The sequence below is a fragment of the Oryza sativa genome, chromosome 4, assembly GCF_034140825.1.
Source record: "Oryza sativa Japonica Group chromosome 4, ASM3414082v1".
In the NCBI taxonomy this organism is placed as follows: Eukaryota; Viridiplantae; Streptophyta; class Magnoliopsida; order Poales; family Poaceae; genus Oryza; species Oryza sativa.
Window position 1 is genome coordinate 13,448,550 of NC_089038.1, and position 27,780 is coordinate 13,476,329.

The 27,780-nt window shown below is 42.6% G+C and overlaps 1 protein-coding gene across 1 annotated transcript; it reads right to left on the reverse strand.

Moving 5' to 3' along the window:
* Positions 1–2,193: 2,193 nt before the first annotated feature.
* On the reverse strand, positions 2,194–7,278 carry LOC4335415 (protein SMAX1-LIKE 4). Its single transcript, XM_015780681.3, has 3 exons — positions 5,691–7,278; positions 4,061–4,322; positions 2,194–3,939 (listed from the first exon to the last, which is right to left on the reverse strand). The coding sequence occupies exons 1-3, from the start codon at positions 7,139–7,141 to the stop codon at positions 2,458–2,460; spliced, it is 3,195 nt and encodes a 1,064-aa protein (XP_015636167.1). The 5' UTR covers positions 7,142–7,278; the 3' UTR covers positions 2,194–2,457.
* Between the last annotated feature and the right edge of the window lie 20,502 nt (positions 7,279–27,780).

Sequence of the window (27,780 nt, forward strand, 5' to 3'; positions counted from 1 at the left end):
AAAATGAATTTTGACTTTTTTTCTGGTAATATAGGTGGCCTCATATTTATATTTTAGTATGGAGGGAGTAGTATTTACATGTAGAATCTACTGGCTGCTTCTTAGAAAAAATGATTGAGATTTACACAAAGAGAAATCAAGCAACCGATAAATAGGCCATCCATTTCACTACGGTTAGATATACGCCACATTTGTCAATTGTATTCACTTACAGTAGGCAACCATATGCCTTACATCTTATTAAGGATAAGTACATGTGATGTATATATATTTAAGGCGGAAATCCTAATGGACGGGTGATCGCTCCCCCATCCGCCCAGCGATCACCCCCTGCCCCTCCCCTATACTCAGATATACTCCTCCCTCTTCTCCCCCTTCCTCCTCCCCTTCTTCTCTTTCTACTACAGTACACCACACAATTTTTTTAAAAAAACAAAAGTTAGAAAAATTTATGTATAGAAATACTATATATAAAAATTTTGAATTCAAATTCAAATTTGAATCGGGTAGGTAAACTTTTGACTTATAAACTTTGGGTCTATAAACTTTAGGTGTATAAACTTTAGATGTATAGAAATACTATATATAGAAAATATTTGAATTCAAATTCAAATTTAAATCGAGTATATAAACTTTAGGTGTATAAACTTTTAGATGTATAGAAATACTATATATGAAAAATATTTGAATTCAAATTCAAATTTGAATCAGATATAATTCAAATTCAAATTTGAATCGGGTATGTAAACTTTTGACTTATAAACTTTTGTTCTCTAAACTTTAGCTGTGTAAACTTGAGTTGTATAAACTTTAGGTGCATAAATTTACTAAAATAGGAAAGTAATGCGGTGCCAAAAAAAGGAAACCAGTTAGGAGGGTAAAAATATACTTCCCATCCATTGGCCCGTATAATTTTCATCTCTCGACTTCATGTAGAGCCTTTCCATCAATTATTAAAACTATGTAGAATTCATTTTTATGTTCTTTTATCAGTATAACATATAAGGCACTGCATTGAAGAGCTAATGCATGACAGATGAAATTGAGTTTAGTACGATTATTCGAAGACAGAAACAAATAAAATAAATATTAAAAGTTTTTTTTTAAGAATGCTGATGAACAAAGTTTTTTTTTTCTAAATCTTACTCCCTCTGTTTCAGGTTATAAGACGTTTTGACTTTGATAAAAGTTAAACTACTTTAAGTTGATTAAGTTTGTAGAAAAAAAGTATTAACATTTTTAATTCAAGACAAATTTATTATGAAAATATATTCAATTATTGAATTGATGAAACTAATGTATAAACTTAGTCAAACTTAAAACAGTTTGACTTAGTAAAAGTCTTATAACCTAAAACGGAGGGAGCGTTTCTAGGGATTTCCACCTCTGATACGTGAGAGTGGGATCCAGACATCCAGTCAGTTTAGATTTTTTTTAAAGGAAAGTTTAGATCCAATTTTTACACTACATGAGTCAAGACCATAGACGAAATGGGCAGAGCAAAGTCTTACCCGGTTTTAAGACTTGAGGACGAATTCTAAGGTTGTATCATTTCTCTGAGATGTGAATTGGGTGTGATAATCATCTGACCAATTTCAAATCAAACTTCCATTTTACCTATCAATCTCAACGACATGTTTGCAAACAAAAAATAATTTATCTATAAAACTTTTATATACGTGTTCTTAACGATCTAAAAACAAAAGCTAAAAAAAACTACGATGAAAAGACCTACAAATTAACTCTAAATTTATGATTGAAAATTTAACTTTTGGCTGATAAGCATAAACATAAGCCAAAAGATGAGGCCTACCAAAATTTATCTTCACATGTGAGTTGTGACAGAAAAAAAAAACATTTCACATCTAGTGATTTAGGGGGTGTTTAGTTGTAGGGGTGTAAAGTTTTGGCGTGTCACGTCGGATATTATATAGGGTGTTACATGGGATGTTCGGGCACTATAAAAAAAACTAATTACAGATTCCATCAGTAAACCGCGAGAGAAGTTTATTAAACCTAATTAATCCATAATTAGCAAATGTTCACTGGGCAGCACGTTATAAAATCATGGAGAAATTAGGCTTAAAAGATTCGTCTCGCAAATTAGTCACAATCTGTGCAATTAGTTATTTTTTAGCCTATATTTAATACTTCATGTATGTGTTTAAACCGATGTGACTGGGTGTAAAAATTTGGGGTGGGATCTAAACATGACCTTACTCTTTGCATCACAGAGATTGCATTTTGTTTCTGACTTAAGACATGAATATAATTAAACCCCAGATACCCTAACACAAACCAATTTCAATTGAAAAGGAATTTATATAAATTAAACCCCCCCCCCCCCCCCAATTCTCCATTTCCTAGTTCACAATTTTTTACATGCAAAGAAACTAAAACTAAGGACACTAGTAGTCTAGTCTAGTACACCAAAAGGGGAGCAAAAATTGGGTGGGCTCAGTCCACATGGACCCTACTCGGAAGGACCGAGCCCATGAACCCTACTGACTCGTGGGCCCCACCTCCACTGGGCCCCACCCCCAACACTACAGCCTTCCCGCCATTTTTGACCGTTGCCGCCGCCGGTTCAAACACCTCCGCCACCCACCGCTCCATCACCTCGTCGACGAAGTGCCCCGACGCCGCCGCCAGCGCCGCCGCCGCCTCGCCGTCGACGCGCAGCTCCCGCCCGCCGCCGTCGAGCCGCCCCGACAGCCTCTCGCGGACGGCGGCCGCGGCGCCGTGGTGGTCGCCGTCGAGGGTGACCACGCGCGTGGCGATGGACTCGAGGAGGAGGCGGTGGTGCGAGTGGCCGTGCTCGCCGGAGTCGTCGCCGCCGCCTTCGTGGGTTATGTCGCTCGGGACGCCGTCGTCGTCGTCGTCAACGTCTCCGGCGTCGTTGTCGTCGTCGTCGTGGGCGAAGAGGTTGAGGTTGAGGTCGAGGCTGTGGCCATTGCCGGCGCTGCGCCGTGCCCGTGCGCGCTTGCGGTCGCTTGTTGGTGGTGAACTGGTGGGCGTCTTCCTCTTGAGGTCCCCGGACGGCGGCGACTGCTCCGACGTGTACAGCCGTAGGCTGATGACGCCGCTGACCGCTGCATCGGCGAGCTTCGATGTCGTCATGACCACTACGGAGCCCGAGAGATCGAGCTCTTGGCCGCCGAACTTGTCCTTCAGAGCTCCGCTCCTCGACGCCGCCACGAGACATTCCACGACGTGCTGCGGCGCGCGCTCGACGTCGTCAACGACGAGCACGAGTTTGTTGCCGCCGGCGGCCGCCGCCATGGACGCTCTCGCGACGACGTCGGAGCGGAAATCGTCGGCGCACCCGAACTTGTTGGGATCGGCGGAGACGACGACGACCCGATCAGCTGAGCCGCAATGCGTCTCGGCGATCACCGCCGCCACCCGGCGCACGGCGGCGTGGTCGCTCCCCTTCAAGAGCAGCCAGACGCCCGCGCCCTTCGTCCCGTTCCCGCTCCGGGCGCCGGCGGCCACCGCGTCGGCGATCTCCGCCACGGCGGCGCGCTGCCACGGCACGTTCTTGCGCAGCCTCCGCTCCAGCTCGCGCGCCGCCGCGCCGTCGCCACCGCCGCCACCGGAGGACGACGCCGAGTCCGAGAGCGGGAGGCTGCCGAGCGCGAGCGCCGTCGTCACGTCCTGGCACTCCGGCTCCCTCAGAGAACTCAGGGACGGCAGCGCCGCCGCCGCCGGCGGCGACCACCGCAACGCCTCCATGCCCAAGAACCCCGCAATGCTCGGCTTGCCGCCGCCGTTCGGCAGCAAGCAAGAAGCTGACCACCATGGGAGGAGGCTGCTTGGTCCATTGCCATAAGCTCCAGCTCCAAACGACTGACCTGAGCATGGATCGCCGCCGCCGCAGAGATGAAGCTTTCTGCATAGCCTACTCCATTTCCTCTTCAGCTCGATCAAATAGTTCTCCTAAAATCACACAACCAAAATATCTCAAACATGAATTCCCCTCACTTTCACAATGCAAATTCCAAGAACTCTAAATCAAAACCTCTTCTGATCGATTCACATCTCTGTTTCTTTCTCCTACCTTGGGTGGCTCCGGCACGAGCCAGCCGGGGAGATTACCGGCGGCGCGTGGGCCCTCCTCGTCGGCGGCCGCCTCCGCCTTCACCGCCGACGCCTCCCTCTCGTAGTTGTGGCTGCACTCGGTGCAGAGTACCAGCAGCTTGTCATCCAGCTCGTTCCTCGCTGCCGGCTCGGCGGCCATGGCGACGAAAGGGCTAGCAAGCTGCTGCTGCTGCTGCTGGTGGTTGGTCGCCACCATGGCCTGCTGCACAGGCTCTCCATTGCTGGACACATGAACAGTATCAGTTAGTCTTAACAGTAGTACAAGAAAGTGAAACTCAGTTTGAAATTTGTCTCAAAATTCCCCAAAAATTGGAAAATGATACAGAACGGTATCCCGTTCAGACGGGACGACCTGGTACCTCTTGATACCCTATTCGGACGGGATGATACCTCTGAGATATCGCCTGATATATGAGGCATCATCTCTTTCGAACGGGATGCCGTCCGTCCTATAGCATTCCGAGACTAGGAGTGCATATAAAAATAACTATAGCAGCAGGTAAGAAATCTAGTGTGAATCTTTATCTGAATCCTTTACCCTGAACCAAATGTGACTTGATCTTGTGCATGAGAGACGCATCATTGCAAGGAAAAGGGCAAAAGACAGCAGCAGCAGCAGCACTGGAATAAGGCTGTGATGCCTTCGACTACTAAATTAGTGTAACATTTGTACCAAAAGGGGAGTGTTTGCGCCACTGTTTGCTGCATCAGAGAAAAGCCTTTTTTGCCGAGCAGAAACTGGCCAGGATTCAGATGGAATCTCTGCAACCCCAGCAGAGCCAAAAAAAGCCAGTACTAACACTACCACCTCCCCACATTCCCCATGAACAACCATTTTTCTTCTCCCTCTCTGAAGCCTGAACCTAAGTTTTTACTACAACAACTACTACTACTATCTTCCAGCATGCAGAATCTGAATCTTGAAAGAATGAAGAAGCCCCCCCCCATTAATGTGAAAAATATGCTTCAGGCATATTTGTCAACCTGTCATAATAGCTTACAAAAAGAAACTGTTCCCTAAGTCCTAAAAATATAGCAAGCTCTACCCTTCAAAATTTGGCCCAAAATATAAACTCATGTAACTATTTTCTCATTTCAACAAATCACAACCACCCCGTATTTTTCTGCACCCACTCTCACCTCGATCTTAATTGGTACTAAAACTCGGATGAATGCTTATATTTTAGGACAGAAGCAGTAAGCCGTAATAGTAAATGGATGGATGTTCAGAGAGATGGTTCTTGCAACATCAGATGACAAAGTGGTCCTGCTAGCTGTTCCTATTCCAGACAGCAACACATCACAAGCAGCAAAGCAAATGCTAAGCATAGCTGCCTGCATGCCCAACAGTGAGCTGACCACTGACTCTGATCAGCAGCAGCAGCAGCAAGGGAACAACAAGCTAGCAAGAAGAGGAGCCAACACAACAAAACAACACCAAGCACAAGCAGGAGGAATGGACAGCGAGAGTGTGACAGTGCCAGAATCAGGCTGCTGGGACACATGCAGGGACAAAGGAATGAACAGTAGGTGTTCGTGCAAATGGCGGACAAGGCAAGGGCGTAAGATTCATGGGGGTGCTCACGTACCTCGTGGTGGTGGCGACGGCGTGGAGGTTGTTGAGGGCCAGGCCGGTGCCGGCGCCGGTGGGGACGACGACGGCCTGGAGCGCCCACGCGGACTCCAGCGACGGGCGGCGGCGGCGGCATCGCATGTATGTCTGGTAGCTCGCCGTGGCGACGAGCCAGACGCGCCCGCGCGGCGGCGCGCTGGCTCGGAGGTCGCCGAGGAGGCGGCCGAGCTCGGCGACCATGTGTTCGACGGGGCTGTAGGACGAGGCGGTGTTGTGGTGGTCCGCGCCGGGGTGGTGGTGGTGGTGGTGGTCCTCGTCGAGCGCCCAGCGGAGGTCGCCGACGTAGACGACCAGGCCGCCGCGCTTGACGGCGTCGACGCTGCGGCGGAGCTCGGCGGCCTTGGCGTCCACGTCGGCGCGGCTCATGAGGCGGACGTGGACGTAGGAGAGCTGGAGCTTGAGGAGGTGCGCGCCGGCGAGCTCGTCCGGGACGTCGCCGCCCTCCAGCCGCCGCAGGAGCTCGCCGGCGACGGCTTCCGCCATTGACACCGAGTCGCCGACCACCACGGGGTTGGTCCGCCTCCCCTGCTTCCGCACCATCACCTCCAATACCGCCCTCACGTCCTCCTTGCACGACGGCACCGCCATGCCCGGCGAGCTCAAGAACGGCGCCGGCCACAGCATGAAGCCGCCGCCGCCGCCGCCACCGTTGCCGCCGACGCCAATGCTGGGGTCGAGGAAGAAGTGAGGTGGGATGGCCGGCGGCGGAGGGGACGATGAGGTGGACATCATGAGCGCGCTCTCCCCCTCGAGGTTGCTCTTGACGGTGGAGCTGGAGAAGCCGGCCTCGCGCATCACCCGGCTCACGCTGGGATCGTCGAGGATGGAGATGATGAGCTGGTCCAGCTCGACCTTGATGGCGAGCAACGGCTGCTGCTGCTGCGCCGTGGCAGCCACCGGCGGCGGCGGCGGCGGTGGCGGAGGAGGAGGCTGCTGCTGGAGCTCGACGCAGCCGCGGCGCTGGTTGGCCTGCGCGCGCTTGAGCGCGGCGACGAGCGCGTTGGAGAGCGTCGGGTTAGGCTGGATGAGCGACGACGCGAACGGCGGCGCCACGGCGCCCGACGGCGCGGACGACGACGGGGGCGGCGAGTGCGGCGCGGAGGTGGGCAGGCGGTTGAGCGCGACGTTGAAGCAGAGCTCGAGCGCACGGCACTGGAGCGGGTGCGCGGCCACCGCCGCCGCGGCGGACGGGTGCGACCGCAGGCACGCGCGCTTGAGCAGACCGTACGGCGGCGGCGCCGGCTGCTGCTGCGGCGGCGAGCACGCCGGGCTCAGCAGCGCGAACGCGACGTGGAGCGGCGTGACCTGCGCATGACCGCGGCGTCGCGCGATGCCGAGCGCGAGCTTGAGCACCGCGGCCGCCTCGGCGGTGAGCGACTGGTGGATGGTGTACGCCCCCGCCCGCATCGATCCCTAGCTCACCACCACCCCCCACCCCCCACACCAATCCAACAACAACCAGCTCGCCTTCTCTTCTCCTCCTCGACCACGTCGTCTTCCTCCTCTCGCCACCACCACCTTTGCAAGCTGAGGCAAGAAGCTCACTGCCACTGACTTCACTAGTTCACTACTACTCCTTTTATCAGTTTCACTCAAGCAATGCACTAGTAATCTACTACTAGTAAGGCTAAGGCAGCTGCATGCATGAGTAGCTAGCTTGTCTTTCTGCAAATGCTTTTTTTCTTTATCTTTATAGACTGCATTTGCATGGCAATGGCCAATGGCAAGATTCTCTCTCTCTCTAGTTTGGAGAAGTAGGAAGAAGGAGAGGGGATTGTTGGTTTGTTTGTCTCTTTATCGAGAGGATGTGCGTTTCGTCAGCCTTTGCTCCCTCACTCCGGCCTCGGCTACTCTCCCTTCAATTCTCTTTTCTTCTGTCTCGTGTTCTCTTCTGCCATAGCATACCACTATGCATTGCCATGGCGATGGCTTTGGCATGCATGCGGCACGTTTCCTTTGCGAATTAGGCCATGCATCGTCGATCGTTCGTTTTCAATTCAACAAACAGCTGCTGCTGGCTGCTGCTGCTGCAAATGCTAATGCATGCACAAAGTGCAGGGGGTGTTCCCCTCCCGTTCCATCCATTTTGCTTCTCCGGTTAAGGCACGTACTCACCCTCCCTATGTACCAAAAAAATGGATTTCTGTAAAATCCCAATGCAACGGTAATAAGTAGATGAAAGTACCAAAATAGCTAGTGATGGAGCCAGAATGATTTTTGAGACCTAGCAAACTTCAATATAACTATAGTATTTATTATCTTCTTGGAATACACAAGATGCGCATCTTTGTATTAGGAGAAATAAAGAGTATTTACAAATGGAGCCAAACAAGAAAAAAGGAGGGGGACGGGAAGATAGGAGAAGGACCAACAAACTTAAGCCTATTCTCGCGCCAATATAAGGAAACGATTTAAAGCAAGACCTAAATGGTTAGCACCGGCAGCGCCGTGTGTGCCAACCGCCAGAGAGTTGCTTCCGCCGGAGAGTTATAACAAATATAACTAGTATTTGTTATAGAAATTTCATTATCAATTTACTTATCAATATTAACATTTAATGGAATTTTCGGCGGCGAGCACTGGCGATTGCCCGAGCTAGCTGGGCGGTGGCTTCGCCACTTAAAGTATCCCTTATCCTATCTTATTATAAAGTTAGAACCTACTGAATCCTAAAACTCAACGTGCAAAGATGACACATCATCGTTCACTAACAATTATTACATCTTAAATATCTTGCAAGCATGCTATATTATCTATAATTCTATTCTATAATTTATTAACTTTTAGAGCTTTAAAATACAAGCATGTTAAATCATAACCCACATAATTCACATAATATTTCAATATATCTCTCCATCATTTTTATAATATCCTATATACCTGTATATTTTATCCTCACTTAGTTAATATTATTTCTCTCTTCTATCATTAATCCATATTACATCATTTGTTTTTAGCCATTGGATGACTAATCTATAGTTCAAATATCTTCATCCTTTCTTCTCTCATTAACATATATTTCCCCAATTGTTTTTAGCCCTTCTTTTCTTCTCTCATAAAGCCACATCACCTTACTTTTACATTTGAATCATCATTCTATATACTATTTAAATGATCATAAACCACATCAACTTATTTAAGCTTAGTTCGTCTAGCTATTTACACATTATTTCTACCTATTGTTATCATACTAAATTTCTACAGCAATGCGCGAGGTTTTACCTAGTTAATAAAAAAGTTATATTGAATGGTGAGTTGGTAGGGGTATTTAAGGGATGATTTTTTTATTTCGTGCGCCAAAAGTAGGTATGGATGTTGAATTTAATTCTTTTTGGACAAGGTTCAAATTCTAGAGTTAATTTATTTTTGACCAAGGTAGGGAGTACAAAATAATAGCAACATTGTTTAAAAAAAGGGTATCCCTTTGCCGTGGCTGAGTTTAGGAATAAACTCTTTTAACTTCTTTTAACCGAGAAATCAACTCTAGGTTAAGTATAAAACTAGGCATTTTAAACCCCACCTATATACATCCCTATACAAAACCATTTTGGCAAATAATCCTTTTGACTTTATAGGTGGTATAAAAGAGAATCTACCATTGCAGTAAGCTAAGGTAGCCCACGTCATACGTATCATCTATGAAAACTTATTCTAGAGGCGATTGCTATTAGTGACGGCCTCTACAAATTAGCTTTCCAAAGGCTGTCATTATTAGTAACTACGTCTACAATGTCCCTCTCTTGCTTCTCTATTATCAATCCCTCTCGAGTCTGTATCTCTCTGGCCTTGTACACTCTCTATGCCTTCCTCTCTAATGTCAGGGAACCTCCACTATTCTCTCTCGCTCCTTGTTGGCTCACCCTTTATTAGTGTTCTCTCTCTCACCAGATCCATGCTTTTCTCTCACTGCAGCTTGGGACACGGCACTGCCGGATCAGATGGAGGGAAGAGGGATGTATGTGTGTGTGGGGGTGTGTGGGGTGGGGGGGGGGGGTGGTCATCGAATCCTTATGAGAAGCATGTGAGGGTGGCAGTGCTAGAACAATGGTTATGAGCTAACGTCTACCCCATCCCTCTTCCTTGTCTACGCTGCGATGGGAGATGGAGTAGGAGGGCAACAACCTCGACTCTTCGATCCCCTACCTTGTGTTGGCAGTAGTGGTGGCGATTGTCGGATCTGGTCTTCTCTTTCAAGCTAAGTCTTAATTTATTCCTCCTCTCTATATTATCCTATCTCTTAGCCTTTTCTCCTAAATAGATCGGGAGGCCGACTGGAATCCACATGAACTCATCCACGGCGGTGGGGGTAGATCCACATGAGCTCATCCACACGGTGGCAAAGTGGATCAATGCAAGCTTGTCCCCGGTGGTGGCGGACCATGGCAAGCCTGTCCACAGTGGTGGCGGGCGAATCGAGCCCATCCATGATGGGAGTGGTGATGCCCTAGCAGCAATAGAGTACGAGTGAGTTTCTTTTAGGTTATAGAATGATTACCACGAGCGGACCTCTTATAAGAAATTAAACATAATTTAGCAGCCTGTGAAAGTAACTGTTTGAGTAGTCAGTAATGTATAACATTCTATTATAAAAGATGTATAAAATAGTTCCATGTCAGTAAGAATTAGATTACTTACATATCGAAAGAAAAGTGCCATTAAAAACCAGATTGGATTGACCTTAATTAATACTCCCTCCGTTTCAGGTTATAAGTTGTTTTGACTTTGGTCAAAGTAAAATTGCTTCAAGTTTGACCAAGTTTGTAGAAAAAAATAGTAACATTTTCAACCCAAGACAAATTTATTATGAAAATATATTCAATTATTGATTTGATAAAACTAATTTAGTTTTATAAATATTATTATATTTATCTATAAACTTAGTTAAGCTTAAAACTGTTTTACTTTGACCAAAGTCAAAATGACATATAACCTGAAAAGGAGGGAGTATGTACTTAATGGACATGGTTGTTAAGGGTTTTATTCCGGTTTTATTGGTGAAAATCGGTTTCTAAAGTTGGACATACGGTGATTGACATTGGAAATACTACTGGAATAATAATCCGAAATACATGTGAAGATCGTTATAATTAAAAGGTATTCTTAAAACATGGGAAATACAATCATTAATTTTTCAGCCTTTAGGTCAAGCAAAGCTCGTGCTAGCTTGACCTATCAACGATGGGATTTTCTACTTCGTTTGACCCAACTTTGAACACTCAGAGTGCATCCACTCAATGCCAGACTCCCTTATCTATCACAATGTCCATACGACCGTATAGGAGTTTATTTATTTATTTATTTTTGAAAACTATATGCTCCATCGGTTTGTCGTCAAGCAAACTATCAACAAAAACCAATGGAAAAAATAGAAAATATGTAATGATGACAAAATTTGGTTATCCATTTTTATACTTTTTTGTAAAAAGGATGAATAGAAATTAAGTACTAAATTAATATATACTATAATAGACATATATTCTACATTTTTTTTGGAAATTAATAAATAATACATATTTGGGGGAGTTCCTAGTCATTATTAACCAAACACATACCGAATTATTTCTATCATTGAAGTGGTATTTCACCATCCGTCTATATATGCGGCCAATTTTGACGAAAATTAAACTGCACGAGCTCTCGTATACAAGACTGTCGTTATATACCTAGTTCGATACAGTTACAAAGTTGCATGCCTAATCTTTGTTGGGAGTACTTGAATGCATATTCTCTTTTTCTTCTTTTTAGTAAAAAGAAGAGCAGCGCGTGATAAGGTGATCAGAACTTTAAGCGCCAGAAATTAGATGGCCTTTGTGTTTCAGGGTGTGCTCTTTATTCAAATACATGCACTAATATATTTGTACAATTCTTTATTTTGAAAAAAGGAACTTTTTTGTAGCGGCTTTTGTGTTTGCAGTTTTTTCTCACTTTCTTGGTAGGGCAAAGCTAATAGACCCTGACCTTGGAAAAATGCTGGTCAGTATCTATTTTCTGGGCCTTTTTTAACATTATAAAATAAGTTAACTAGGTATGTATACTTATAAGTTGCAAAGTGGGAACAAATAAATTCGGGAGTGGTTTCTATAATTGCCTGGTACAGGAAACGTTTATACATGCGTCTAATATCTAGTTTTCAAAGGCGTTTAGCGAGCCTATGTAATTCAGCTTATGTAGAAATCGGTTATTCCACATGCGTAAAATAGCTCTCGTGAAAAACTATTTACGCAAGCGATATTTTAAGGACCGCCTGCGTAAATGGGTCGTCGACATATAGGTGACCTATAACATGAGGCAGCCCTAAATTTAAGCTCCCTATATATGGAAAAGAAGCACAATATACATATAGGTGTTTTTCTCATGCATATTAACTCTTTAGGAGTTAAATTGGTTTTATGCTTAATTAATAATGAAAAATCCATTCTCTTTAAAAAATAATTTGACATGCTTCTCGTAAAATTCCTAGTCAGCCTTTCTTCTCGTTTATTTCTACTAAGAATTGTACAATAGTACATCTTGATTTTATTTTTCTATTTTTATTATCACACAATCTATTTAATTTATGGAGAGAGCCAGCCATTTTTCTGCTGCATTTTATTACCTTGATCACAACCGTTAGCTAGGAAAGATGTCGCTCATTTTGATGCTAATTAACACGTTTCGACAAAGCCCTAGCCGATGACGAATAGAGTAATGTATGCCCAATGTCGTACTAGCAGTAGACTGATCGAAGCCGTCATTAGCATCAAGGTAGCCTTTTAATTTGGTTCAGACATTCTGCCTTTTTGAGGCTTTTGCTAAGGGATATTCAGAAATCGAGCTGGGCTGGCTGGGCGTGAGAGCTAAAGCTGTACTGTCACTCAATTTCCAAAGGTTGCCGAATTTGACGTTGTAATGGAATGTCTCTTTTTGTTCCCCTCGAAAGCACAACAAGCTCACTAATTAAGGAGCTGGTGGTATGGTTTAGTGTGTAAGTGGCAGACATCGGACAATGGTGAGATTGTACAAGATAAACTTAGGACAGCACACCTCATAGTCATCCATGAATGACTTATGGCCTGATCTTAAACAATAAATAAATTAATACTCCATCCAAATATCTTAGACGTATTTTTTTAACTTCTTCTCTTAACATGTTTTGAATGCATGGATGCATGGAGACTATAAATACAACTATCTTATTTGAAAAAAACTAGAAAATAAAATATAATTAAAACTTTTTGGATGGAGGGAGTAATAACAACAACAACAATAACAATACCTAAGCTGTTTAGATGCCACTTTCAGAAACCACTACTGGAGAACTAATATTTCATTGTGGTACTCAAAATCACAAATATCTCGGCTAGATTAAGAACCGGTACAAAATCAGATGTGTGTTGTAGGTAGGATCATAACGTGCGTGAGAGGTAAGCTGAGAGATCTTGAGTTCAATTCCCACATCCTACAAATCTTTTTGACTTGGTATGTTATCTTTAGTACCGGTACTAAAGATCGAAATTTTTAGTTCCGATTTACTTGTCACTGTTTCTACAACCGGTATTAAAGGGGTTTCTAACCGGTATTAAAAATCGTTTCTTCACTAGTGAACGTACTATTTTGTTCTCCAGGTGAATGTTGTTTCATTTTAAGACAGTTATAAGGTATTGGCTTACTCTAAAAAACTAAAAAAAAACCAAAAACATCATTTAATTTTTTTTGCCCGGCCTAAAGTTTTTTAAAAGTTCAACAATATCATGTATTATTATAGATATCAACGACATATAGTCCATAAGATTAATAAGAGGATCATACATACAGATGATATAGCACATTCAACACACCAATTAGTAACCAACCAAGCAATCTCATGATAAGAGCGAACATAAGAGCAAGTTTAATAGCATAGCCAACTACTAGCTCCAAATTATCTATATCCAATATAATAGCCAATTCATACAATAGTTGCTTACTATACTATTAATACCTGATCCCACCTGTCATATGCACGTTACGTCTTGGAGTCCATGCTGCAGCTGGCTATAGATCTGTAGCCCGCTGCTCTTCTCTCTCTTTTTTTATCTCTTTAAAATATGTTTATAGCTAGCTTATAGTCTGCTATTGTACCTACTCTAATGTTCTCTTTCCTAATATCATGAAACCAAAATTTCCCTCCATATGGTTCCATGGCCATCCTAAACGTACATCGGCGATCCAACGACCAAAAACAATTCTTTCGACGTGTCAGCTCCTCCTTGGAGATCTCTCTCTATAGTGCACGTAAAATGGCATCAAATAAAGGCAAAAGAAAAAGAAGGAAAGTACCTAGGGTTAAGTGCACGGATGCCTTTCTAGCAGATCGAAAGGGGCGAGAAAAAAGCAAAAGAAAAGTGGAGTTTATTCCGGTGCTTAAGCCACTCCTCGCCTTTTCTCCAAGCTCCCTTCCCAAAGATATGAGCAGAGAAAAAGAATCTCTCGTTTGTCACTGCAGCGATCGATGCTTTGCTGCAGTAGTAGTGCAGCTATAGCTATTGTGTCATTGTGTGTGAGTGCCTGCACTGCATTGCATGCCTTAGCTTCCTTTTCTCTCAGTATTACTTGCTTTGGTTGTGAGAGTGTGTGTGTGAATGGCTATGTAAAGACTCAAACTAATCATGATGATGAGCAGGCACTTAGTTTAATAAAGCATGGTGTACTCATCTCCACCCCTGTGTCTTAACATGATCAGGAAAGGTTTTCCTGGCATGCTGTGTATAGCTGCTTTCTACTAGGTGTGCATGCAGGTAGGATTGCTGCTCTATCTGGTTTTATATTTTGCTGATGTGTTAAATGTGGATATGTGAGGAGAGTATATTTTTGCTGATGTGTTAAATGCGCTAGAGGTAGCTATAATATGAGACGGAGGTAGTGGTAGGTGTTGAAAAATATTATCTTCAAAAGTAAGACTCCAATATTTGGTAGACCAACCTAATTTATTTATGCTCCTAAATATATGCTGTTACAAACTTTTCTGCAAATTAAACTATTGGATCACTACTACAGAATCCCTAATAGGGGATGGCTTGTAGATACCGGTTCATTTAAAACCGGTACCTATTGACTTTTCCCACCTTCGTGGGATAAAAAAATATAGAACCGTCATTTAAGCAACTATAGATATCAGTTATAAATAAAAACCAGCACCAGTAATATATTATAAGTGCTGGTAATTAAAAAAACCAGTACCTATAATATATTATATGTGTTCTTTTATAAAAAAAATAACATCCATGAAACCGAGCAGAGTCAGGATTCTTGGCCTCCCTGTTTAGCGCAAAGGAAGAGGGAGCCAAGTGGTCCTTATCCACTTCGCCCCCTTCACCTCCCTCTCTTCACTCATCTCGCCACCTTCACCTCCCTCTCTATCTCGCCCATCTTGCCACTTCACCCGCCCCCTTCGCCTTTCCTCCAGCCTCCTCTCCGGCGCTATCCCCACCCCCACTCTGGTGCCTCCCTCTATTCCCCTCCTCCCTCTTCGTAGCTGTGGGCGGCTTTGCCGGTTGCGACGACGGGCGGATTCAGCGGCAAGGAATTATCTCGTGGGTAGATCCGACGGTGTCAGCAGCTCTTGTGGGCAAATCTGGTGGTGGCTGCTTATGCCAAAGGCAGATCTGACGGTGGTGGCGGCAACTCCCACGAGCATATCTGGCGGTGGTGGCGTTTCCCACGAGCGAATCCAGCGACAGCGGCGATGTCTCTCCTCCTCTCTCCCACACCGCGACCGCAACCAGTCCTCGTCCCTCCTCTCCGCCGCTTGTGGCGTCGTGGTGTCCACCCCCTCGATGGTGGTGACTCCTGCGGATCTGGCAGCGACAACCTTGGTGTCCAAATTAGCAATTTGTGCTATGTGAAATTGTTGGATATTCAGTTAAAATTTTGGGTGTTTATGATGTGTTGTTGGATGGATCGATGGTGATTTGTGTTGTGTGCTTTAGGGATGTTGTTGGATCAATGGTGGTCTGGGTGTGATGGGAACCGGCTCGATGCATCGGCTCGTGCATTCGTGGAACATCAAAGGTGTTCCTCCTTATTAGTGCCTCCTCCGTGTTGCCAGTTTGGAAATCTGGCATCTATCGGGGTTTCTCAACTGGCACACCAATGGTGTTTTCTGTAGTAGTGGATCAATTAAAAGTTGTGATAACGATGACTCCATTTATCATCACTTGTACCACATTTCAAAAAGTTGTGATATTTATTCATGGCAGTGGTAGTGTTAAGAACAAGGAAAATGAACAAAATAGAAACAAGCCTCGAATTTTTAGATGAGTTATTATTATTACTATTATGATGGAAAACTTCATATGACTTATACTAATTATGAAATAATTAAAAAGCTAAGATGGCATGTGTTGATTCTCTAGATCGGCAATAAAATTTATAGGGTGTACAAGATTAAGGAGAGATGGTGACACAGATGGTTATACTGGTTCATGCCCTCGGCAGAGGTAATACCCTTCTCCAGTTGTATGTAGATTAGATCTGTATCAGTATATGCACAACACAACATGTGAATATATCGTAGCGCCTAAGAAAATCCCCGCATTAGGGTTTCCGGCTCCGCCTATATAGACATGGGGGCGATCGGCTAAGGTTAGTAGGTTATCCCTTATAATCCAGGTATTGCCACCTAATTACATGGAATAACATCAATTGCCTTATCGAGCCACACACGCACTACATGGACTTAGGCCTACCTGGCCCATCTCATGCTATGCGACCCAAAGGCCCAACCATAGATACTCGGATACCATGTCCCGCACAGCATGCATTCGAAATCGGAGAGAATATGTTTGTGTGAACAATGTAGTTCTTCTTGGTAATATTATGTGCAAAAATATGTTAAGCGACTCATGTCGGGCTTGAGTCTTGGCGGGTGATCTCGCTCAAGCTTCGCTCATTAATAGCACTAGGTAGTAGTGTGTGTGGGTGATCATTCATACAAATGTAGGCATGCTCTCAAATATCAAAACAATGGGCATTATTTAATTCAATAACCTTAAATTTAATCAACTGAAATAGGATAGGATATTATTTTGGCATAGACATCCGATATTTGATGGGTTATATATTATTTTTTATCCTTTTAGAGGTAGAAAGAGGAACTACAAAAAAATATGTTTTATGGTGCTTGGAGGGTGTTGGTATTTCTTAACGACATTACTAGAAATATAATTCTCAGCAAAGGCGCAGAAATATTCCTAGTATATTATGGTTACAGATATGATCTACAAGCGCACAGATATACCATTGTAGCTTTTTACCCGGAAGTATTCCAGTGTATCGTATTTATTTAATCCCAAGGGAAGATTGATAAGAGAAGACTATGCTAATAATTTATATGTTATTGTAGTCAGAGTCTAAGCAGGGGTTAACTAATTCAAGGGTGGAGTGACACGAAGAAGAAGAACTAAGTTCGCTCATTAAATAAATCATAGGCTATGTGGAGAAAGAATAAGAAAAGAATTTATCCTAATACTTCTAATATACAAGTATATTTAATTTACACTCTCTAGTATACAATCATACAGCCAATACCCCCTAACTATGCCTTCCTGGTGTTTCGAGAGACCACCCCTTACCGAGTTCCTTACAACATGATATTTTTAGTATGTTCACATTAGTTGGCTAAAAACCACGAGGGCATATCTGGTGAAAACTAGCTAAGTGTTGGAAACACGTCAAAATCATACCGAAAAGTTTTGTAAATTCATGGAAAAAATATTAGAGATAGGTGTAGATATTAAATATATTTTCACCAAATCTCAAATCAAACTCAACTTTCTTTAAGAAAAAAGACAAATTTTGGTTGAATAGTGTCATGTTACTATTCATCTTAAATTTATCGTTTTTTTTACTCCTAAATGAAATTGAGTTTGAACTTGAGATTATTTGGTGAGGATGTATCTCATATGTACACCTATCTTTAGTAATTTTTTTCATAAATGTGAAAAAATTTTAGGTATAATTTTCACAAGTTTCTATCACTTAGCTCGTTTTCACCGGCTATATCCGCAAAAACCACGCATCATCCACCTTGTGTACTTTGTCTTCTTCCTTACTCTCTAAAAAAAGCAAGATAACTCCACAAGCGATGACACACATTATCGGTTTACTTATACATATAAACAATTAACCATTCTACCAATAACTGAGCTCGTTAAAGTGAGCCTAACATGTATACTCAGGAATATCTCATATTATTTTTTTATAATTATTACACATAATTAATATTAGCCAAAAACGACTATATAAACTTAAACATGGGTTAATTTTTTAGAACATTTCCCTTATTTGGAACAAATCTGGATATCTGTGGTTTTACATTACGGGTGCCCCAATGCAAAACCCGAGAAACCCGCTAGGTTTTGTGAAATTTTCTACTTATTAAGTTATATCACGAGGTTGCCACGAAATTTAGAATGCCTAGCTAGCTCCTGTAATTAAATGATTTGATGCCTCTGAATGAATAATAAAATTGTACAAAATTTTGGTACCTCCGAATTTAAAATTTTAATAACATGATAGAAACAAAAAAAAAACTTGTAATGAAGCTCTACTAAGCAGCATTTAAGGATAGGTCATAGGTGTGCTTGCATTTGCAACGACTCAGCCGAAACCACGGAAAGCAAAGCTGGACTTTGCCCTTTTTCACGGCAAAAGTGCAAGACTCCTGACTCCTGATCATTCTTTTTGCCAAAGCAAAGAGATACCTTTAGTTTGTTGTATCTACAACACAATATCTATTTATTTACTAAATGTCAGTTATATAATGTCCTGGAGGCACATCATTGTTGTAGGTTAGGCTTAGTACGTACTTAAATTAATTTCTTCAAAGGGTTTACATGTTGACATCAACCAACAGGTGATTCTAATGAAATTTATTGTATTTTTCCTTCAGACTCTTCAGCTGCAGCCAAATTACACCACATGCATAATTAATAGCCAATATTAATAAAGAACCCACGTAGTGCTGACGAGAGACAGATGGACGTTTTGGCATCAAAATGTTCGAAGTTTCTTGTGAGTGGAGAGAATAATAAAGGCAAATATGGAATAAATGAGAGTAGGAATGTGGTTAATTAGTTGTTATAATTATATTTTTCCTAATTTGGAATGCAAAAATTCTGGCCAATGTTACCTAACAATGGAACTCTGCCCTCGGTTTAATTATTTGGAGTGGTTGTAGTTCAAAGAGAGAAAAACGCATTATCTAATGCAGTCACCACAGAAGTCATTTTGAATAGCATAGTATGAAAAAAAAGTAGTATTATCCATATTAATTACTTATTCAAGGAAAATGACAACTTAATTGTACTCATTTTTATCTCCACAATAATTTGCTCACAGGATCAACTTGCTCCAAGTTTATCAATTTAATGAGAGGTGCATTGCTAAATGTGGAATAAATCACAAGTTGAACAAGCGAATAACATTATGACTTTGGAATTATCCTGGAAAAAATGATGTAAAATCCTGAAGAGATCCAGGACTACTCAGTGCCTTCAGGCACTAGCTACACTAGCTATTAAACTAATGCAACATATATACTATATGTTTTGCACTGTTGGCCGAATAATACATGCATCATTTCAGCATAATGGCTGCTATAGGTGTGTGCAAGATCTACATGTCCATGCTAGCAAAGGACAGCAGATGAGCCAGCATGCAATAATAAAATGTGGCTATAAATCATGAATCTTCCAAATACCATGGCATCTGTCTTGCTTTTCATTCTTTGTCCCCCCTTTTCTACACTCTGTGTATCCTAGTTAGCTTTTTTGACCAGTTTCTTTTCTTAAAAAGCAGTGAAAGTGTACTCATATGTTGCTTTCCTTTACACTTTTAAGCAAGATGGCTCATATTGGAGCATAGCCAGTTGCATGGTATAGGTAGAGAGTAGCTGCATGCATGAGTTGTTTTAGTTGAATCCAGTCAACAGCCTTTCCCACTGAGCCCAAATAGTGGCACTCCCACAAGAGGTGAAGCAAGTAATTCTCTCTGCTGTTTCTCATAGTAGTAGCTTCATAGGGTTAGGGCATTTGTGATTTGTGTACATGCTTCTAGTTAGTGTAAGGCCCTGTTTCTTTGAGGGTCTAAAAAAGAAGTCCCTCCACTTTAAGTCACTTTAAGTCTGTAGAGTCCCAAACAGGAGGGACTAAAAAGGGACTAAAGTGCTTTAGTCCATAAGTCCCTAAGGGAGGAGTTTATTGGGACTAAAGTAGCTTTTTTCCACCTGCTGCCCTCATGCATGGACATGGTGCATTTCTCTTTGCATAGTTTTAGAGGTAACATGGTCATTGTGCAGCGCATTTAATAAACTTTAGTCCCTTTTAGTCCCTATAACCAAACAATCATAGACTAAAGTGATTAGTCCTAAGACTGAAATAAGTCCCTAGGACTTATGGATCCAAACACCACCTAAGCTATGGAATAGCACACTGCCTTAATTAAGTAGTTAGGTTACATTATATTACCGCTTTGTTTCATATATAGGTTTGTTAATTAGCTGCTCTGATCTGAAGTAGGAATGACGCTTAGAAGGTTCTGAGAATGGTCTTGATGGAGGGTAGATGCAGGTGGTAGGCTACTGTGCTGTTGGCACACCTCGAACAGTTGAGGCCGAGTTTACTTACAAACTTTTTCTTCAAACTTCCAACTTTTCCATCACATCAAAACTTTCCTACACACGTAAACTTCCAACTTTTCCATCATTACATCGTTCTATTTTCAACCAAATTTCTAATTTTGGCGTAAATTAAACACACCCTGAGTAGAGATACACAAAGAAGACGACAAGAATGTTACATGGCCATTAATTCTACTTTATCTTTGTAATTATATAAAGAGCAAAAATTATACACTTGCAGTGTTTGAACTTGTAGCGTTATTAATCCTGGCCCTAGACTTTGAAAATGATCTAGCTAGCCTCATAATGTACTCAATTAATATACCCATCACAAGTTCAAAAGTCTTACGGTCCCCTCCAACTGCTTACATGGCTGCTACTCTAGTCTACTAAGTAGAGGAGGAGATTGTGGGCATCAGGTCTGCGCCGGGCTTAGGCGGTGTAGTGGGGTTAACACTAGCTGTGAGTGCATGAGTGGGAGAGATAAGAGCAAGTTTAATAGTATAGTCAACTACTAGCTCCAATTCATCTATAGTCAATCTAATAGCTCATCCATACAATAGTTACATACTACACTATTAATACCTGGTCCCACTTGTCACACACTGCGTTGGAGTCAGTGCTACAGCTGGCTACAAATATGTAGCCCGCTGCTCTTTTCTCTCCTTATTTATCTCCTTAAAATATGTTTGTAGCTGGCTTATAGCTTGCTATTGTACCTGCTCTAAGGGAAGTAGAGAAATTAAAGGAGATGAGAGATGTGAGAGGTCTACTCTCAAAATAAATCCATCTTCACTTATTCCACACATATCAATAAAACCAAAAAGACTCGAATCCCCTTACTTTAACAAATTATAATGTAATTATTTTCCATTTTATCTGCTCCCAATGTATTTGTATCTCTTATTTTTACAAACTCCGATGTAATAAATGTTGAAAAATGGACTTATTTTGAGACATACGAGAAGGATAAAAAAAAGATCGTGAAATAGGATAGAGGAGGGAGTAAGTAGCAGCCACATTGGTAACATACCTCAGTTGGATGATGCATGTACGTCTGTGGAACATTTCAGATAACAATGCAAGATGATACCATGCCGAAAGTTTAAGAACCGTATATGCACATAACATTTCCGGTCTAAGAAAACTTCATTAGGGACCTCGCAGCGGTCTAAGCACTACTACAGAAAGGGCCATAGGTGCCGGTTCCTAACCGGCTATAGGTGCCGGTTTCCTAACCGACACCTATTGGTCGGCACCAATACTAGCAACCGGTACCTATGAAGAAAATAAAACCAGCACCTTTAGCTTTGCTCGAGTAAAAAAAAGGACCGGCTCGGCTCGAATTGAGCTGAGCTCACTGAGCACTGTCATTGCGTCATCGCCCGAGTTGCTCCTAAATCAAATTAAAATCCCCAAAATCCCAAAATCCCCAAATCCCCAAATCATCCACAAATCGCCACCAAAATCAATTGACATCACAGTATGAACATACTCCAATCCACAAATCCACCAAAATATCTAAAAAAATCATCCATAGATCAACCAAAACATCTAAAATAAATCCATAAGAAACGAGGGAGGAGAGCCCGCTTCATGCTCCACCATCGGCTTCGTCGCCGGCGAGCCCCTCTTCTGCCGCTGCCCGCCGCCTGCCCTCCCGCCAGATCCGGCGGAGGGGAGGGCGCTGCCTCCGCCATCGTGTGCCACCTCCGCCGCCGCCCGCCGCCTCCCCTCCCGCCAGATCCGGTGGAGGGGAGGGCGCTGCCGCCACCGTCACACGCCGCCTTCGCCGCCTCCCCTCCCGCTAGATCCGGCGTAGGGGAGGGCGCCGCCTCTGCCGTCGCGCGCCGCCCGTCGTCGAGGTACGCCGCCGCTGCCGCGCGCGACACATAGAGGCGAGAGAGACGAGAAGCAAGAGAGAAAGAGGCGAGGGAGAATGAGAGAGATTCAAAGAAGACGAGAGAAGACGAGGCGATAAGGTTCTCATATAGGATAAGGCCAATGGTCGGCTCGGCTCGGCAGCTTGGATAGGTGCCGGTTATTTTAAAAAACAGTATAGGTGTCGGTTTTTCTTTATAAAACCTGCACCTATATTATATTAAAGGTGTCGGGTTTTTTTTAAAAAACCGGCACCTATATAGGTATTGGTTCTTCTTTAGAATCGGCACCTATAGTTGCTTAAAGGTGTCGGTTTTATGCATTTTCAGCCCACGGAAAAGGGAAAAACATTATAGGTGCCAGTTTTAGTTATTCCGGCACCTATAGTGTCGATCTCCATGAGTTTTTTTTTACTAGTGAAGTGTGATAACTGATAAATGACAACACGTGACGCAATGTAAGGTAGTACATATTTGTTGGAGTTTGTGAAGAACAAAGAGTACCTGAATCCTTAGAGTATATGGAGAAAACATGCGATCGAATGTACTTGTGATTCTCATAAGTAATTGGAACGAAATGAATCGTCTAACTAAAGTTGTGCATGCCACAAATTAAGGCCAAACATAGATGGACATAAAAATGTCGAATAAGCAGGTGCTTAGCACCTCGTTTACACCTAATTTATTACTCACCTCATACATGTACTTGGAGCTAGGTGCTCTCTATATGGTTGAAAGACTTGAGTTTACTGGTGGATAACCCACTTGTTGCAGTGGGATTTCGGAAATCTTTTTAGCACTTCCAAAGCAACATCGAGTCAAGAAAAAAAAATTCTCTATGCGTCATATAGTTTTGAACAATTTTAAAATAAATATCATTCTATGTCATATCTAACAATAAATTTTGCCATAAATAATACCTCGCATAACAAACTTAAAAATATACTAGTCTCATACATAAATTTCTACACTCCACAATTTACTTTTTTGTTTTTTCTGTCTGAATATACTTTATGTTTCTTGGCCAAAATTGGTATTTTAGTAACAAAATAACTATTAAATGAAAAGGTTATGGAATACACACACACATGTTAAACTATTAACCACATGCACAGTACTCTCATGGCTTTGATAAAACACGAAAGTGATTCGGTTGCTCTTCATTTCGTGATGAAATATATGGATCAATTTGTACAACGCGTGTTTAAGTTTTTCAGCAAAAAATGTCTTCATTAAGTTTCACTTATATATCACTGGTGGAGAAACCATCTTTGGTCGGTCGAACAGATTTCACAATAGTCCCGGTTGTATTAAAAACCGGGACTAAAAACATCTTTAGTCCCGGTTTAAAAGATCAAGGGTACTTTTTCATCTTTAGTACCGGTTGGTGTTACCAACCGATACTAAAGATCTATTTGTAGTCCCGGTTGGTGTTACCAACCGGGAAAAAAGATCAACATAAGCTTTACTCCCGGTTGGAGTTACCAACCGGGACTAAAGATGTATTTTTAGTCCCGGTTGGTAACACCAACCGGGAGTAAAGATCCCCATGCGCCACTGGCCAGCAGCACCTCGTCCTCCCCGCCCTATCTTATCCCTTCTCTTTCCCACTGCTCCTCCTCCTCTTTCTCACTTCTCCTTCTCCTCCTCCTCCTCTCCTCTCAACCCTCTCCTCCCCCTCATTCTCTCCCCCTCCCCTCCCCTCTGGCTCCCCTCCGGCGGCGGGAGGCGGCCGGGCGGCGGCGGCGGCCTCCCCTCCGTCAGATCCGGGAGGGGAGGCGGTTGGGCGGCGGCGGCGGCCTCCCCTCCGTCAGATCCGGGAGGGGAGCGGATCCGGGAGGGGAGGAGGCTGGGCGGCGGTGGCGGAGGGCGGCGGCCGTCGCGCACGGAGGGCCGTCCCCAGTGGTGGCGGCGGAGGCCAGCACGGAGGGCTGGCCGCAAGGCGGCAGGCGGTGGTGGCCGGGCGCAAGGCGGTGGGTGGCGGCCGGGCGGCGGTGACCCGCGCGGCGGTCGGGCGCAAGGCGGCCGGCGGCCCACGGCCGGGCGGCGGCGACTGCGAATTTTTTTGAATGATTTGTATATTTTGGTGGAGCATTTTGTTGGTTGATTTAGGGATGATTTTGTGATTAATTTGTGGATTGTGATTGATTTGTGGATTGTGGATGTGGATGTATTTTGTTGTGCTTGATGTAATTTTTTTTTGAGATTTTGTGATGTATTTGAGTATTTGAGATGATCGATTGTGGATTTGGAGACAATTTGAGGATGATTGATTTGGGATTTTGGGGACGGGATGGGATGAAATCAATATATATTAAAAACAATGAAGAAAAGAAAATAATAAAGAGCAATCGGATCTAGTCTTTTTAGTCCTGGTTGTATCTTTAGTCCCGGTTGGTAACACCAACCGGGACTAAAAATGGATTTTTACTCCCGGTTTTTTCACCCGGGACTAAAGATAGCGATCTTTAGTCCCGGATTCGTAGTCCCGGTTGGAAAACCAGGACTACATGGGGGTTACGAACCGGGAGTAAAAACCCTTTCTCCACCAGTGTATATATGCTACTATAGGATATGTAAATCCAACTTATGTAAACTCTGGGATAATTCTACAACATTACACCAAGAGACATAGGCCTTTACTAATCGGTCGACTAAGGTATTACATATATATCATATCTCTATAGCTCCCGATATACATGTGATGCAAAAGTCCCACCTATTAATTAGGCAAAATTTTGATACAGGGCACCTAAATGCTACGTAATTTGTTAATAGATATCGTAAAAATGTGTCATGGTTAACACCATCAAAAATCGGTAATTGCTAAAGGAAACTTTTGGTCCAATTGAAGGGAGAGCTTCTTCGAATAGACAAGAATGTCCCTAGAGCCACAAGCTTCTAACATGATGTTGCAGTGAAGATTTTGAAATATGCAACTCTAGATCTACCATCGGTCCAAATACATTGCTAGGATGCATCATATTCCTTCTCCATTCTAGCACTATAGATTAGAAACATTTGGACCTAGGGGCATTCTTGTCTTTTGCAAAAATTTCTCTTTTTAATTGGGCTAAAAATGTCCTCTAGTCAATTATAAGTTTTTTGGGTATCCTGCAACCGTGACATGTTTTTACCATGTCCACCAGCAATTACACAAACTTTGAGTGTACTCTAAAAATTTGCCTATTAATTATGTATATTAAAGTAAAGAAGCAACCTCCCTTATGTATTAATCCAAGACTACTCACATGCATTACAAATTAAAACAATACATAGGAACATCATAATTTAGCTATATTACTATTCGGTCGACATGATATATGTATGGCCCACAAGTTTGAGTTTTGCACATTTAATTTCCATGTTTTTGTCTGTATTAACCTGGTCAACCCCTCATAAAAATTACTCCCTCCATACCAAAATAAGCGCAACCATGAGTTTTGTGTCTAACTTTGATCGTCCGTTTTATTTTAAATTTTTTATGATTAATATTTTTATTGTTATTAGATTATAAAACACAAATAGTACTTTATGTGTGACTTATGTTCTTTAGTTTTTTCAAAAAAAATTAAATAAAACGGATGATTAAAGTTGGACACGGAAATTCATGGCTATGCTTATTTTGGGACGGAATTCTTGTAGCTTTGGGTGTGGATTGATCGGGACATGTTATACAGTAGTGGCACAAATGTTTGTTCTCGAACTGAGATCTTACTTGAAACCTGTTTGACTTGCTTGTACTTTTGGTGATCATCACGATTCATGTGCACTACAGTGTACAACAACGCCCTTTTCCATTTGGTTTGTTTTGCATGGGTGAATCTTTTCCGTGTGATTGATGTGGATGTTGTAAGTTGACCGTGAATTTACATGTTCCTGCTGCCTCGTGCTTCCAATGTACTTGGTGCCATCTTCTCCAGTCTCTTTCTAGATCGGCATGTGGTTGACTAAACTTCGAATTATAATCAAGGTGTGCGTACCTTGGAGAGAATAATTCAAATGGACAATTATGCTAAGGCTGAAAATCATCAAGAAACTTCATTATACATGGCATGAACATGAATGTAGCTATAATATGGTTACCTCATATATATAGGTCGCGTCCATTCTATGTCACCAAAAGATTCAAAGAAATGTTAAGAGAGAAGTGATAGATGTCTCTTACTCAAGGACAAAAAGAGGCTAATAGGAGAAGATGCTCTGAAATAAAATAAAATAAAATATTATGTAAATATGAGAGGAATAAATGGTGTAATCACTGCCAGAAACCGTAGTACACCAGATGGCTAAAAACTATTATGAATAAAATGAAATACCGTCATGAAAATAGTTCCTGACATGTTAATTCAGGACTCATGTACGTGTCTACGAAATAGTGGGCAAATTAAGGGCTTGTTTAGTTTATGGCTTGAACAAACCACAAATAGAAAAAAAACCAATGCCAATAGAATGATCATGCATTTGGTTTGTTTCAAAAAAAAAAAGCTATTGCCAATGTTTTGGCAAGAACAATATAATACATTTATAAGAAGTTATGTTACCAAAATTTTGCCCACAGCCAAATTTTGGGCATTGCCAATGTTTAGTGAGATTAAAAATGGCTACAAACTAATTAACGAGCCCTAAAACTTTGAATTAAAAACCAGACAGTGGCCTCTGTCCCTCCCTTCTGGCTCGTCGTCTTCGTCTTCTTCTTCTTTTTTTTTCAAAGAATTATCCAAATGTTTTTTTAATTATGATAATTAAGTGGATTATGTATATGGTGCAGGTTTGTACCCCTTTTCTGAATCTAAGCGTTTCAATAGATAAAGGAATGACAAGGGAAAAATAGATTTTAAGAGCAAATAGATAGGTTATGTGTTTAATTAATTTGGCATGACATCTTTTATTTCCTTCAGACAGTGGAACGTTCGGGGTAAACCAACATATATATGCACCAGCGCACAATAACACAATCAATGTTAATTGCACATCCATATCCATACTTATATAGTTTCTTTATCCAGAAACAGTTACGAAAAAAAATGATTGATGATCAGCTCACCACCTCTTATGATGATTCGAGAAACCACTGTACAATAACTGATATAAAGCCACAGAAAATTGCAGCACACACGTACACCAATCAATTTACATCCCTGAATCTGTCTCTCAACTGCCCTACATCTCCTGCCAAACCAAAAAAAAAAAAAGACCAAGAAAAGAAACGAAAAGGAAAAAAGAAATGTTGAATCCCGAGATCTCAGCTAGCTAGGAGGACAATAAAACCTGACCTGACCACAGCTGAATGCACCAGCTAGCTTAGCTATATAGCTACATACGCACTTATACACGCATAGATAGGCTGGACCCTGCATCCAAACGTACTACGTAGTACATGCCCTTCACGGTTCACGCTCACATTCCATGAGAGCAACCAAGAAACGGCCATGGCGATCGATCGATCGATCCATCGACATTGATCGATAGAGATGGCCATGGCCCTCCTCCTGCTGGACGCCGTCGTCGCTTTCGTCGTCGCGTGG

Coding starts and splice junctions, on each gene's coding strand:
- LOC4335415 (XM_015780681.3), bottom strand. CDS start 7,141: ATGCGGGCGGGGGCGTACACCATCCACCAGTCGCTCACCGCCGAGGCG. Junction 4,323..5,690: donor GCCGTCGCCACCACCACGAG/GTACGTGAGCAC, acceptor TCATGTGTCCAG/CAATGGAGAGCCTGTGCAGC. Junction 3,940..4,060: donor TCGTGCCGGAGCCACCCAAG/GTAGGAGAAAGA, acceptor GTGTGATTTTAG/GAGAACTATTTGATCGAGCT.